The 15,871-nt window shown below is 32.0% G+C and overlaps 1 protein-coding gene across 1 annotated transcript in view; it reads left to right on the top strand.

Annotated features, from left to right (window-relative positions):
- The window catches only part of Cep290 (centrosomal protein 290), a 90,073-nt gene that overhangs the window by 30,802 nt on the left and 43,400 nt on the right, over positions 1–15,871 (top strand). The window contains exons 22-27 of the mRNA XM_076854916.1: positions 249–364; positions 2,829–2,931; positions 3,018–3,248; positions 6,450–6,623; positions 8,332–8,443; positions 15,142–15,347. Coding sequence (XP_076711031.1) covers positions 249–364; positions 2,829–2,931; positions 3,018–3,248; positions 6,450–6,623; positions 8,332–8,443; positions 15,142–15,347 — 942 coding nt within the window. The remainder of the gene's footprint in view (positions 1–248; positions 365–2,828; positions 2,932–3,017; positions 3,249–6,449; positions 6,624–8,331; positions 8,444–15,141; positions 15,348–15,871) is intronic.

Genomic DNA, 15,871 nt, shown 5'->3' with positions numbered 1-15,871 from the left:
GGGCTGTCCACCACTGAGCCACCTCCCCAGTCCTATTTCGTATTTTATTTAGAGACAGTTTCTCACTGAGTTGCTTAGTGCCTTGTTCTGCTGAGGCTGATTTTGAACTCGCAATCCTCCTGCCTCAGCCTCCTGAGCCGCTGGGATTACAGGCTTGTGCTACTGCGCTCAGCCATAGTACATTTTTATATGTATTATCTCCTTGAATTATGATGTTTTGAAATCTTATTTTTAAATCAAATTTTTAGGAACTAGAAATTAAAGAAAAAAAGTTGAAGAATTTAGAGGACTCTCTTGAAGACTATAACAGAAAATTTGCAGTACTTCGTCATCAGCAAAGTCTATTATATAAAGAATATTTAAGGTAAAAGTATTAGCAAAACTTTATAAATTTAATCATAGTATATTCATAGTGTATTTTCATTCATAATGAAAGTTACATTAGAAGAATTTAGATATTTTTTTCTGTTCTTTCCTTCTGCCTTTTCTCTTTCATTTTTTTTTTTTTTCTTTAATATACTGGTAACAGTTGTGAAGAATTTGTTTTTAGATAGATGGTATAGTTTTAATGATCACAAGCTCATCCATGTCCTGGGATTGTTTTGCCTTGTTTTTAATCCAGACTTCAATATTTGCTAATTATAAGACCTTGAGCAAGCTGCTTTACCTTTCTGTGTTTTAGTTTCCTTTTTTGTAGAATTCTGATAGTAATATCTCTCTCATAGTGTTCTTATGAAAAATAAGTGAATTATTACATGAAAATGTTTAGTGTATGGCACATACGAACAGTTTATAAATGTCAGCTGCTATTAGTTAGCATCACTTGTAACAATTCATATGTGTATGTAGGGATTAACATATATCTTCTTATCTCTGCTATCTAATCTGTATCCATAGAATGATTTCCATACATCAAAGATGATGTAAACACTAAGGATAATTATCCTCTGACCTAACAAATTCCAAGCTAGTTAAGAGGGTAGATGATATTTTCAAATTGTTGTTATGTCCTACTTTGGTTATAAAATAGTAACAAAAATCCAAAGAAGATAGAACCATGTCTGCTGAAGAAGAGCAATGTATTTTTCCACCTAATTTTTATTTGTGAGTAGACATTGGCAACATCTGGCCAACTTTGACTCAGGTATTATTGGCCAGAATTAAGTCACATGTTCAATCTCATCAAGAGATTGATGTTACTATAATTGGTTTAAGCCAAGTAGATTATAAGTGATTATAGAATGTCTCTTATAGGCAACAATGTCTTAGCACACTTTCTTAAAAAGTGAATTTATTAATACATTTTATTTTTTGAATTGACAAGTAAAAATTACATATGTTTATGACATTCAACATGATGTTTTAAAAATGTATAAATTGTGGAATGGACAAATCAGGCTATTTAATATGTGTTATACTTTTGTGTCTGTGTGTGATAAGAACATGTAAACTCTGAACACTTTTCTAGTATATATAGTCTTAACTCAGTAACCATGATGTACAATAGATCTCTTTTTTTTTTTTTTTTTTTTAATATCAGTTATTCATTGCTACCTTCACATTCCGACACAGGATTCTGTTATTGCACAGAGATGTTTTATGTAGGGTTAGACTTGGGTTCACCAGGAGTTTCTGCTGATTTTTTTTTTTTTTCAGTTTGTTTCTTCTTTTTAGTTATACATGACAATAGAATCCATTTTAATATAATTATACAAGCATGAAATATATTTTATTCTAGTTAGGATCCCTTTTTTTTTTTTTTTTTTTTTTTTTGTCAAGAGATGTACAAGGGATTGAACTCAAGGGCACTCAACCACTGAGACACATCCCCAGCCCTATTTTTATGCTTAGTGCCTCGCTGTTGCTGAAGCTGGCTTTGAACTCTTGATCCTCCTGCCTTAGCCTTCCAAGCTACTGGGATTACAGCAGTGTGCCACTATGCCCAGCTAGGATCCCATTCTTATGGATGTACATGCTGGTGGGCTTCACTCTGTTGTTTTCATGTATGTACATCATGAAATGTCAGATGGCTCTGGGTTCAATCCCCAGTACTGATACAATAGCTCTCTTGAACTTCTAACTGAAATTTTGTGTCCCTTACACACACTCTTTTAAGTCTGATGATTTCTAATTTTTGTATTCTAAATGCTTTTCAACTTTTGAGTGGGAATGTTAAGACTTGATTTCCAGAATTAGTTTTGAGAATTGATTATTTTCCTGATCCTTTTCTATTTTCAATAAAATATTAATAAGATTCAGTTTATAAGTGAATAATCACTCAACTGGAGTAGTTTTTCTTTTGGTCAGTTTTAGCTAGTGGTACCCTTTAAAGCCAGTTCTATGTCCTTTTGACAAGAACTCATTAGTCTTTGAACCAGGCTTCAAAGTTTAGTTTGTTTTCTGGAACATGATGTTTGAGATTTGCCTACATTCTTATCCAGACTTGGAATAAGGCATTATGTATAAGTGTCTAATAAGTATCCCTTTTGAATGATGAGTCATTTAATTAGATTTAATATTATTTAAATTAATAAAGTTGACAATTTAATAAAATAACTTTGTTATCTTGCTTTTATTTAAAATCAATTCCTGACCAAATCCTCTGTATAAAACTTTTTGTGTGTCAGATTCAGAATATTTCTTGTTTTAAGTAAACATTAAATTTCCATGACCTAAAGTTTTTTGTAGTAAACTTTTTTGTAGTAACCTTTTTGTATTAAACTTTGTCTGTACTTTTTGTAGTAAACTTTGTGTTGCTAATGTATTGTATGTGGGATTTTTTGTTTTTGTTTTTTTATTTTTGGTTCTGTTTTTTTTGTAATTTTTAGTGAAAAGGAGACCTGGAAAACAGAATCTGAAACAATCAAAGAGGAAAAGAAAAAGCTTGAGGATCAAATCCAACAAGATGCTATAAAAGTAAAAGAATATAATGTGAGTAAATTACTTTTAACATCCGCATACAGGATTGTGTAAGCTAGGATAGGTAAACTCAGCAAGTGATATCTGTCTTTGTGCAGAATTTGCTCAATGCTCTTCAGATGGATTCAGATGAAATGAGAAAAACACTTTCAGAAAATAGCAGAAGAATCACTGTTTTGCAAGTGAATGAAAAGTCACTTATAAGGAGATATACAACTTTAGTAGAAATGGAACGACAACTTAGAAAGGAAAATGGGAAACAAAAGAATGACTTGATGTCAATGGAGGCTGAAGTTTGTGAAAAAATTGGATGTTTGCAGAGATTTAAGGTACTTGTGCTTTTTGTTGTTTTGGTTTTAAATTTATAAAAATTTTCAAATATGCAGAAGATAGGATAGATTCATGAACCAGGATTATTTATTAACATTTTTCCGTAATTGTTTCATCTGTTATTTGTGGAAATATTTTTAAATTGTAGATAATTTCTCCTCTAAATATATTCATGTGCATCTCTAAAATATAAATTTACATTTTTTGTTTACATAACCACAATTACTTTATCTTACCTAAAAACATTGATAATAACCTCCTTATTTGCTTAATACCAAGAATACATTTACATTTTATTAGTAGTGTCAGAATTATGCATTAAGGGAATTTGGATACAGATATCTTTTTAGTGTAGATTTTTTTTTTCTCTTTGAAAAATATTAGATTTATCTGTTTTTTTTTTTTTTTTCCTTTTTTTGGTATTGAGGATTGAACTGAGGGGCATGTAACCCTGTCACTAGCCTCTTTTTTTAAATTTTTTATTTATTTTTATTTTTATTTTTTATTTAGGGTCTTCTTACTTGCTTAGAGCCTTGATAAGTTGTTGAGGCTGGTTTTGAACTCACGATCCTCCTGCCTCAGCCTCCCAAGCTGCTGGGATTATAGCAGGAGCCACCATTCCCAGCGATTTATCTAATTTTTTTTTTTGTGTGTGTGTGTTATTTTACTTGTTCCTTTATGCCTTTTATTTTGAAAAGTTATTTCTGAGGCCTAGGTTAGTTCCAAGTTAAGCATTTTTGATAAGAGTGATTCATAAGTAATGATCTATATTTTAGGAAGTATCACTTCAAGAGACAAAATGTCTGGTTGTCTCATATTTCATGATTGATTACTATGTCAAAGGGAGGACAACCATGTACCTCTGTTACTAAGTGATTAGTTATCTGGTGATATTTTGGCACCATGAAAATATAAATTCTTCATCAGTACCACTAATGATTTTAACACTCACTGATAATTGTTGCTTGGCTCAAAATTATTTCATTAGAAATTACAAAATCACAATTTTTTATTTATATTATGTTTTTACATTTATTAACAATTATTCTTTTGAAAAATAAAGAGCTTTCCCTCATTAGCCTAGGCCATTCAATTATCTTGAAGTATAATTCCTCCTGCAAAGTCAAGATAAATGCTTCAGTCTTTTCTTTTAATGATGAGTTTTCAGAATACAGAGTTTGTGTGTCATGCTTCTTCCTGGTGTTTTTCCACTCAGTGTCTCTTCTTTAGGTGTTGTCACAGACGCACAGACTTAACTATTCAGTGAATTTTACACAGTTTAAGTTATTATTTTTTTCAACTTTGGCCAGTGGGAGCCTTTTAAAGCTGGCTCCTATTTTGAACAAGAAATCATTAGTCTTGGAACCCAACTTCAAAGTTTGGTTAGCACAACAAAATGTTCTAGTTTTACCTTCTGTACTTCCTGTCTGGCCTTGGAATAGTCCATTTCTCTATAGAGACCTGGTTCTCTTTAGAGAGGAAAGTATTTAGACACCCAAAACTGATCAGTGGATGTCATTCCTCTCAGAATTTCATTGCTTCTAGTCCTTTTCAATGGACAAGTTAGAAAATATAATATAATATATATTTTTTTTTACACCATAAGTTCATAATATTATTGCCAATTCAAATTTAGCATTATGCGGTAAGTAAATAATATGGATTTTTTTTCAAACCTTCTTTAGTTTTTGTTCTGTGACTATTAACATAAAATAATTATGTTTTATCATATAATACATACATTAATTTGAAAATAAGCAAGAATGACATCACCATTGTTGCTAACATAGTTTAAAATGTCCTTACAATTCTTATTTTCTTTAAATTTTACTAATGATATATAGGCAAAATAATATACTTTATAGTTACTTGAAATAATTCCTCTTGTGATTATATACTTTTGATATATAGACATATTTATTTTACATTTGTTTTAATTTTAGGGATTATTTTTAATTGATTTGCATATATACAAATTTATATTTTCAAAAAATTTAATCAAAATCTCACTTCTACTACTGTACCTTTCATACCATTCTGCCTTATCTCCTGTGGATGGACAGCAAATTACTCTGTTTCTTTTTTGCAATCATAAACAAGGATAGAAAGGTTATATGCCTGCACCTTGACTTAGTATCTTATTTTTAAGCATGTAGATGTTCAGTGTACATGATGTAAATTTAGAATCATATGAACAAAAAATTCAAAGTAAAATTTAAATGTTACCATCTGTTTTGTAGATAGTAATGGATGATAATATCATTGCTAATGAACCTATTTTTAGTATGATCTTAAAGCTGAATTTTGATGAGACAAGAAATTGTTAAAAATTGAAAGCTGTTTTTGCTTAGACATGGAAAATTTGAGACAACAGAAATGTTACTATTTATATTTTTAGGTATTTTTTTTTGAGTTTTGTAATCTTGGGCTTGAAATGGAAAAAGAAATTGGAATCTCCTCTTCAACATAATCATTCAACCTGAATTTTTCTTTTCTCTTTTTCTTTCTTTCCCTCCCTCCTTCCCTTCCTTCCTCTTTCCTTTCTTTCTTTCTTTGTACAACAGTTAGAAAGCTGAGAAAAAGGGATATTTTTGAAAATGGGAAATAGAGCTTCATCTACCCTATCCTCCCACCCCCCCAGAATGAAACCAATTTCCCAGGACAAGGTAGAATTGTGTGTGCTTATTTTGATGGAGAAGTTATCACAATGATATCTAAAACACTATTATGAGAATTTTATTTTAGAACAAATTGTAACCATAAGTTTTTATCTTCTTCACTTTGTAAATGTGGTTGTTTGGTATACTGTTTCTTAATAAACTTCCATCTCTTTTAGTTTTCTTTTATATGTAATTTTTACTTATCACAGAGAAACTTACTGGAGTGACTGAAAGTTTAGGCATTTCTTTTTGGTGTTAATAAAGACACTTTAGTGCCTTGGTTTGATCATTTTTCATAGCTTGATAGCAGGTTCATAGAACATTGTGTTAGTCAACTTTCCATTACTCCAACAAATATTTGAGGTAAATCAATTTAAAAAGAAGAGTGCTTTATTTTGGCTCACAATTTTGTAAATTTCAATTTATGACTAGCTTTGTTGCATTGTGCTCATAGCAGCATAGTACATCATAGCAGGAAAATATGGTGACTCAGCAGAAAGAAATATACCAACATAATTCAGTGTATTTTTCTTTACATAGGAAATGGCCATTTTTAAGATTGCAGCTCTCCAAAAAATTATAGATAATAGTGTCTCATTGTCTGAATTAGACCTGGCCAATAAACAATACAATGAATTGACTGTAAAGTACAGGGATATCTTGCAAAAAGATAATATGCTTGTTCAAAGGACAAGTAACTTGGAATACCTAGAGGTAAGTTTGTGTGATCCTCCAACCTTGTGATATTAGCCATTTTTCTTTGTTGAGGTCGTTAGGTTTTAGGTAATTCTGTAAATTTTAATTTATTAGAGTTTACCTCTCTTTATGTAAACTTAACAGACATATAGTTCATAAATATATATTTATTGTATTTTATTTCTGATTATCAGTATACATACACATATGTAACATTATTCATGGTTGCAGAATGACTTCTGGTTAACTTCATGCAGGTCATTCTTTTTAACTCATTTGCATAATTTAGCAGAATCAAACTTATTTCACCCAGGCACTTAAAGAAAAAAGGAGTATGGAACAGGTAGCGTATTGTAATTAAAGGAGGAAGTGTCATTCAGAACTCTTCTCTTTCCCTTATCTATGTTCCCAGAACATATTGTTTTCCCATGGTCCCTGGATTCTGTTTCTTGGAATGGATTTTGTTCACTCTGATGTCTTTTCCTGGACCATGAATGAGCTCTGCAAATTTCCATCTCTTCTTTTTTTTCAAATACTTATTTTTTATTTGTAGTTGGACACAATACCTTTATTTTATTTATTTATTTTTATGTGGTTCTGAGAATCGAACCCAGGGCCTCACATGTGCTAGGCAAGCACTCTACCACTGAACCACAATCCCAGCCCCTCCATCTTTTTTATTATATAGAAAAGATTAGAGTGGATATTATAAGTTTAATTTAAACCATCCATGAATATACCCAGACCATAGCCATTTGACCTTCTTTTATGCTTTTATGGTCTGATTTGTTCATCTTCCTCATTAGAAATAAGGACACTTACGTTTTTGGTTTGTTCTCTTTTAAGATCCTCTCACAATAGAGGACTAAATATAACTCTGTTGGCTCGTAAGCTTTTACTTGCTTAGGGGTACACATTCAATAAATGAAACATTCTGAATACCTTTCAATGACTGAGTTGTTATACATTAATACTATTTAGAAGTAATCAAGATCCATTTACTTATTACTGCTTTTTCCAAGAATTATATTTATGGAAAAATTCTGAGTATTTAGGTATGTTCATAACTTATTTTCTTTTTCCCATTCTCTGTGCCCTTTGTTCTAGGAAGAAATCCCCTGTAGATAACATATTAATGAGTAATTTTAAAACTATTTCATCTATTTTCCCAAAGAATGTTTTTCATCTTTCCTGAAAATAAAAAAAAAAAATTGATATACTTTGTAATTTAAATCTTTGCTTTTATCAAATATGCATTTATATGTTACTTCAACAAAATTTATTATATGCCAAGGTCCAAGTTGTTATTGCAGTGTAACAAAACCATTATGAGCACTTTTTGCATAAATAATGATTTTTTTTTGCTCATAGGTTTTGTGGTCTAGAATTCAGAGAGGATACAGTGAAACCTTTGAGTATTCCAGATTGACCAAAATGAACATACAGTTTTAGTGGTAGAAGCTAATACTTAAAAGTTTAGAGTGACATATTAGATATATAAAATTTTGATGTTATTTTAAAATAATATTTTATGTTATATATATATGTGTGTGTGTGTGTGTATATATATATATATATGTGTATTGCATATGGGGGGAATTCCAATATTTAAAAAACTAGAGTGTAAGTTTTAGGAGCTATTGCATAAAGTTAAGAAAGTGTTAGTTTTGTGATATATTGGTCTGAATTATAGTATAGTTTTATCCATGACATGTATTTTATTCAGTGTGAAAATGTATCCTTAAAAGAACAAATGGAGTCTATAAATAAAGAACTGGAGATTACCAAGGAAAAACTTCACACTGTTGAACAAGCCTGGGAACAAGAGACTAAATTAGGTAAGTCTTATGACTGGTAATAGAAAATGATTAGGAATAAACAGGGGATGCTTCTCATTTAAAATTCCATTTCTGTTCCAAATGAGGAGAAAATATTTTGTTTAAAAATATGAGCTCTGCCCAGAAGTTTAACTTAGTAAGTAGTTGATGAATAATATCTTGTACAAATTCCCACCAAATTTGATTTTCAGTTTATAAATTATATCTGTTCCTAGTAAGAAATTTATGAGTATACATTAGCTATTTTGAACATCATTTAACAATCAAAAGTAGTGATAATTTTGAAAAATCCTGTATTTTAATAGTAATATGGAGTATTCCCTGAGTGTGGTTATATTAATTACTTATTTGCTTTTATTAAATTCATCATAAAATATTTGCTATTATTAAGTTTACCATAAAACATCAAAGAAAATCTGAAAAGAAATCTTACTGTTTATAGTTGCACAGCTGTATTATCACATTTTTACTTATATGTTCATATATTTCTATACTTCAAATTACAATATGTATTTGAGTTATATGCTATTTTCATTTAGTAAATATAAAAAATATTACTGTTTTACTCATCATATGCATAAATGTAAATGTTCATGCAATATCCTAATTTGAATGATTATCATTAAATCACTCTTTTGGTATTGTTTATAGTGCTACAATGAACATCTTCATATGTTTCTAACAGATATTACTATTTCAAAAGTTATTGAAATCTTGGTGGCTCATACTAGGTTTTCCATATTAGGTTTTATAGTTATCAAAATTTATATAGCATTTTAATAATTTTCTCTCATAGCGTTGGATTTTATAATTTTCAAATAAATTTGCTGCTCTGAATAAGGTATTTTTAATTTGTTTCTGAGAATTTATAGTTCTAATGCTCTTCAGGGTCTCTATTACTGAGACAATTGGATTAGAGAGAGCAAACATTAGGAAATTTTTAAAAAATTACTTTTATGAATATAATTTTTAATTTACAAAGAGATTAAGTATGAATTAACTTTAATGTAGCTCCTACATACATGAAAGAAGATACCACTTTAAAACTTAAGTTTTACTTAAATTTCACTAGGCTTTTAAAATTTTATTCTCTTGGGCTGGGGATGTAGCTCAAGCAGTAATGCACTCGCCTGGCATGCACTGGGCGCTGGGTTCGATCCTCAGCACCACATAAAATAAAAAATAAAGATGTTATGTCCACCAAAAACTGAAAAATAAATATTAAAAAATTCTCTCTCTCTCTCTCTCTCTCTCTCTTTCTCTCTCTCTCTCTCTCTTTAAAAAAAAATATATATCACCAAGATTTTAAGAGCATCTTCTTATTTCCTATTCCCTTTTAGCTTTTTTTTTTATTTATTTTTTTATTGGTTATTCAAAACATTACAAAGATTGCAGAATCACATCGGTTACACATCCACATTTTTACATAATGCCATAATAGTAACTGTTGTATTCTGCTACCTTTCCTATCCTCTACTATCCCCCCTCCCCTCCCCTCCCATCTTCTCTCTCTACCCCATCTACTGTAATTCATTTCTCTCCTTATTTTTTTTCCCATTCCCCTCACAACCTCTTATATGTAATTTTGTATAACAATGAGGGTCTCCTTCCATTTCCATGCAATTTCCCTTTTCTCTCCCTTTCCCTCCCACCTCATGACTCTGTTTAATGTTAATCTTTTCCTCCTGCTCTTCCTCCCTGCTCTGTTCTTAGTTGCTCTCATTATATCAAAGAAGACATTTGGCATTTGTTTTTTAGGGATTGGCTAGCTTCACTTAGCATAATCTGCTCTAATGCCATCCATTTCCCTGCAAATTCCATGATTTTGTCATTTCTTAGTGCTGCGTAGTACTCCATTGTGTATAAATGCCACATTTTTTTTATCCATTCATCTATTGAGGGGCATCGGGGTTGGTTCCACAGTCTAGCAATTGTGAATTGTGCTGCTGTGAACATCGATGTGGCAGTATCCCTGTAGTACACTCTTTTAAGGTCTTCAGGGAATAGTCCGAGAAGGGCAATAGCTGGGTCAAATGGTGGTTCCATTCCCAGCTTTCCCAGGAATCTCCATACTGCTTTCCATATTGGCCACACCAATTTGCAGTCCCACTAGCAATGTACAAGAGTACCCTTTTTCCCACATCCTCGCCAGCACTTGTTGTTGTTTGACTTCATAATGGCTGCCAATCTTACTGGAGTGAGATGGTATCTTAGGGTGGTTTTGATTTGCACTTGTCTGACTGCTAGAGATGGTGAGCATTTTTTCATGTACTTGTTGATTGATTGTATGTCCTCCTCTGAGAAGTGTCTGTTCAGGTCCTTGGCCCATTTGTTGATTGGGTTGTTATCTTATTGTCTAATTTTTTGAGTTCTTTGTATACTCTGGATATTAGGGCTCTATCTGAAGTGTGAGGAGTAAAAATTTGTTCCCATGATGTAGGCTCCCTGTTTACCTCTCTTATTGTTTCTTTTGCTGAGAAAAAACTTTTTAGTTTAAGTAAGTCCCATTTGTTGATTCTTGTTATTAACTCTTGTGCTATGGGTGTCCTATTAAGGAATTTGGAGCCCAACCCCACAATATGTAGATCGGAGCCAACCTTTTCTTCTATCAGACGCATAGTCTCTGATTTGATGTCAAGGTCCTTGATCCATTTTGAGTTAACTTTTGTGCATGGCGAGAGGAGGGGATTCAGTTTCATTTTGTTGCATATGGATTTTCAGTTTTCCCAGCACCATTTGTTGAAGATGCTATCCTTCCTCCATTGCATGCTTTTAGCCCCTTTATCAAATATAAGATAGTTGTAATTTTGTGGATTGGTTTCTGTGTCCTCTATTCTATACCATTGGTCCACCCGCCAGTTTTGGTACCAGTACCATGCTGTTTTTGTTACTGTTGCTCTGTAGTATAGTTCGGTCCTGGGCTTTTCTTGGTTGGTAGTCTTTTGATGGCTTCTTCTATTTCCTCACTTGATATTGATCTGTTTAGGTTGTTTATATCTTCCTGACTCAATATGGGTAGTTCATATGTCTCAAGGAATTTATCAATGCCTTCAGTATCTTCTATTTTATTAGAGTATAGGGTTTCAAAATAATTTCTAATTATCTTCTGTATTTCTGAATTGTCTGTTGTGATGTTGCCTTTTTCATCCCGTTAGCTAGTAATTTGGGTTCTCTCTCTTCTTCTCTTTGTTAGCGTGGCTAGTGGTCTATCAATGTTATTTATTTTTTCAAAGAACCAACTTTTAGTTTTGTCAATTTTTTCGATTGTTTCTTTTGTTTCGATTTCATTGATTTCAGCTCCAATTTTAATTATTTCTTGCCTCTTACTGTATTTGCTGCTGATTTGTTCTTCTTTTTCTAAGGCTTCGAGGTGTAGTATGAGGTCATTTATCTGTTGGCTTTTCCTTCTTTTAAGGAATGAACTCCATGAAATGAATTTTCCTCTTAGTACTGCTTTCATAGTGTCCCAAAGATTTTGATATGTTGTGTCTGAGTTTTCATTTACCTCTAAGAATTTTTTAATTTCCTCTTTGATGTCTTCTGTAACCCTTTGTTCATTCAGTAGCATATTGTTTAATCTCCATGTGATGTAGGATTTTTCCTTTCTCATTTTATTATTGATTTCCAATTTCATTCCATTATGATCAGATAAAATGCATGGTAGTATCTCAACTCCTTTGTAATTGCTAAGATTTGCCCTGTGACATAATATATGGTCTATTTTTGAGAAGGATCCATGTGCTGCTGAGAAGAAAGTGTATCCGCTTGATGTTGGGTGGTATATTCTGTATATATCAATTAAGTCTAAATTATTAATTGTATTATTGAGCTCTATGGTTTCTTTATTCAACTTTTGTTTGGAAGATCTGTCCAGTGGTGAGAGAGGTGTGTTAAAATCTCCCATGATTATTGTGTTGTGGTCTATTAGACTCTTGAACTTGAGAAGAGTTTGTTTGATGAACGTAGCTGCACCATTGTTTGGGGCATATATATTAATGATCGTCAAGTCTTGTTGGTGTGTGGTTCCCTTGAGCAGTATGTAATGTCCTTGTTTATCCCTTTTGATTAACTTTGGCTTGAAGTCTATTTTATTTGATACAAGTATGGACACCCCTGCTTGCTTCCGGGGTTCGTATGAGTGATATGATTTTTCCCAACCTTTCACCTTCAGTCTGTGTATGTCTTTTCCTATCAGATGAGTCTCCTGTAGGCAGCATATTGTTGGATCTTTTTTTTTAATCCATTCTACTAGCCTATATCTTTTGATTGGTGCATTTAAGCCATTAACATTTAGGGTTACTATTGAGATATGGTTTGTATTTCCAGCCATATTTGGTTATGTATGTTATTTAACATGGTTTGTTTTTCCTCTATGCTTAGTTTTTCCTTTACTGTACTACCTCCCGCTGTTGGTTTTCATTGTTATTTTTCATTTCCACTTCCTGTAATGTTTTGCCAAGGATGTTTTGAAGAGCTGGTTTTCTAGCTGCAAATTCTTTTAACTTTTGCTTATCGTGGAAGATATTTATTTCATCTTCAATCCTGAAGCTTTATTTCGCTGGATACATGATTCTTGGTTGGAACCCTTTTTCTTTCAGCGTTTGAAATATGTTGTTCCAGGATCTTCTAGCTTTCAGAGTCTGTGTTGAAAGATCAGCAGTTATCCTGATTGGTTTACCCCTAAATGTAATCTGCTTCCTCTCTCTTGTGGCTTTTAAGATTCTCTCCTTATTCTGTATGTTGGGCATCTTCATTATTATGTGTCTTGGTGTGGATCTCTTATGATTTTTTACATTCGGTGTCCTGTAGGCTTCTAGTATTTGGATTTCTTTTTCATTCTTTAAGTCTGGGAAGTTTTCTAGTATTATTTCATTGAATAGATGGCTCATTCCCTTGGTTTGGACCTCTATACCCTCTTGTATCCCAATCACTCTTAGGTTTGGTTTCTTTATGTTATCCCCTTAAATCTTGGGATGTTCTGCTCATGATTTTTTCACATTCTGGCTGAGCTGCCAATGTTCTTTTCAAGTTGAAAAACTAATACTTGGGGTGGGGCCGGACTTCCTCCTCCGGTCTGGCTGGGCGCTTGGTGTCTTTCCTCCTCCCCCTTTTTAGCTTTAAGTGTCACTTCATTAATCTTTTTTCTTCACTGAGAAGTTTTTACTATTGGTCTATTGTGTTCTTTCCTCTGTACCAAAATTTGTTTCAGCCCCTCCTCCAAGCTTTTTTTAATTTTTGGACTTTAGCACAATATAGGACATCTTACCTTCTTTTTCTTCTTTTGTACTGGGGACTGAACCCAGTGGCACTTAACCACGGGGTCTTGCTAAGTTGCTGAGGCTGCCTTTGAATTTGGGATCCTCCTTCTTCAGCCTCCCAAATTGGTGGAATTACAAGTGTATGCCACCATGCCTGGCTTCTTATGTCTTTGTACATTTACATTTAGTGCAGTTTTTTTTTTTTTTTTTTCATTCTAATGCTTAGGTTCCTTAAGGGGTCTCAGTATCGTACTGAACTGATTTACTAATGTGAAGCTTCTTCTGGTAGTCTGTTATTGTTAGTTACTTGATCACAGTTTGTAGCAGCTATTTTAAAATCATTTATTTTAAAGATACATACAGGACCTAATGAAATAATTTTCAAAACTAAGACTTGCCAATTTTATTTTGTTGTTCAAAAATGCATATTACTTTGAGAAAATGCAGTTATAAAATTTGAAATTTTGAAGTTGTGCAAATAGGAGGAGGCATTATTGTTATAAAGCTTATTTAGTGGTGATGCATGCCTGTAATCCCAGCGGCTAGGGAGGCTAAGGCAGGAGAATCGCAATTCAAAGCCAGCCTTAGCAGTTTAGCAAAGCACTAAGCAACTTATGACGCACTGTCTTAAAATAAGAGACTAAAAAGGGCCATGGATGTGGCTCAGTGTTAAGTGCCTCTGAGTTTAAACCCTGGTATTAAAAAAAAAAAAAAAAAAATTAGTCATGCTTAATTCTAATTGACTTTCTAAAAAACAAAATATTCTACCATATTTTTTTTTTCAGGAATATATCTGTTATGTAAAGCAAAAGTGTAAGTTTTCTTCCTTGATCAAAAGAATGACCATGTAACTAATAACACTTCTACATGATATCTTATCATAGAAAATTGAGGCTTTTAATTTCTTTTCATTTAATCAGAGACTTTGTTGTCCAGACAAGCCATATATCTACATGTAACAACTAATAACAGAATGTAAAATATTTGGTAAAATCTCAGTCATAGAGCTTCAGATTTTACTTTCCAGTTTGTAATGCCTTAAAAAATCAAGTCATTATACTTGTGTTCCAAAGAAACGTTGCTTTATTGCATTGCTTCTCATGCAGTTTATCTTCTTTCTGTAAAGTATATGAATTTACCATATTTTCATTTTAATATATGTAACACTTCTGTGCCTAAACTTTACAATGTTACATCAGCACTCCCCTTTTTTTTTATTATTGTTTGATTAAGAACATACTTTTCAGAGAGATGAATTGGGTAGGCATCAGATATGGAGGAAGTAATAGAGCTAAGAATAAGATCCAGGTCTGTCATTATTTAAAAGCTCATGAGCTTTCCATGGAATTATAATATTTCCTTATGTATAGCATTTAAAATATCTGAGGTATGATTTGAATATAAACCATATGAGATTGACTTGAGTATTATTGCTTATAGGGAATGAATCTAACATGGATAAGGCAAAGAAGTCAATAACCAACAGTGACATTGTTTCTATTTCAAAAAAAATCACTATGTTGGAAATGAAGGAATTAAATGAAAGGCAGCGGGCTGAACATTGTCAAAAAATGTATGAACACATGAGGACTTCATTAAAGCAAATGGAAGAACGGAATTTTGAATTGGAAACCAAATTTGCTGAGGTTTGATATTAAAATTTTTATCATGCAATTAGAGAGTAAAGAGTTAGTAGACATATTATTGTAAAGAGGTTTGTATCTATGAAGTGGCATATGAATATAGAGCTTGTGTTTCATGAAATTAGTAAATAAAAAAATCATTTTAAAATCTGAATTATTTAAAAGAAACATATTTGATTAAGTTCTTGTTTCTTACCAATGTTATATTGTAGTTTTAATATATAAAGAGATGTTATTACCTAGTAATGAAGTTGCCTTCTATAACCATCCCTTCATCTAACATATATTCGTTGTCTATTACACGTTAGACCCTGTTTGGGAGCTGAGCCTATAGCAAGAAAAAAATAGACAGCAATTTTTGCTTTCAGGGACTTTACATTTAAATTGAAGGTTTTAGATTTTTTTATGTAGTCAGAATCATTAAACTGCCTGGCAGTAAATGGTTCGCATATATTCTGCATTTATGATTAAACAACTGTCTTACAGTGATTGCTTACATTGAGACTTAACATATTTTCCAAAGCATA

This window comes from Callospermophilus lateralis, chromosome 4, assembly GCF_048772815.1.
Source record: "Callospermophilus lateralis isolate mCalLat2 chromosome 4, mCalLat2.hap1, whole genome shotgun sequence".
NCBI classification, from domain to species: domain Eukaryota; kingdom Metazoa; phylum Chordata; class Mammalia; order Rodentia; family Sciuridae; genus Callospermophilus; species Callospermophilus lateralis.
Note: the sequence above shows the minus strand (reverse complement) of the source record. Positions and strands in the feature narration are given on the sequence as shown.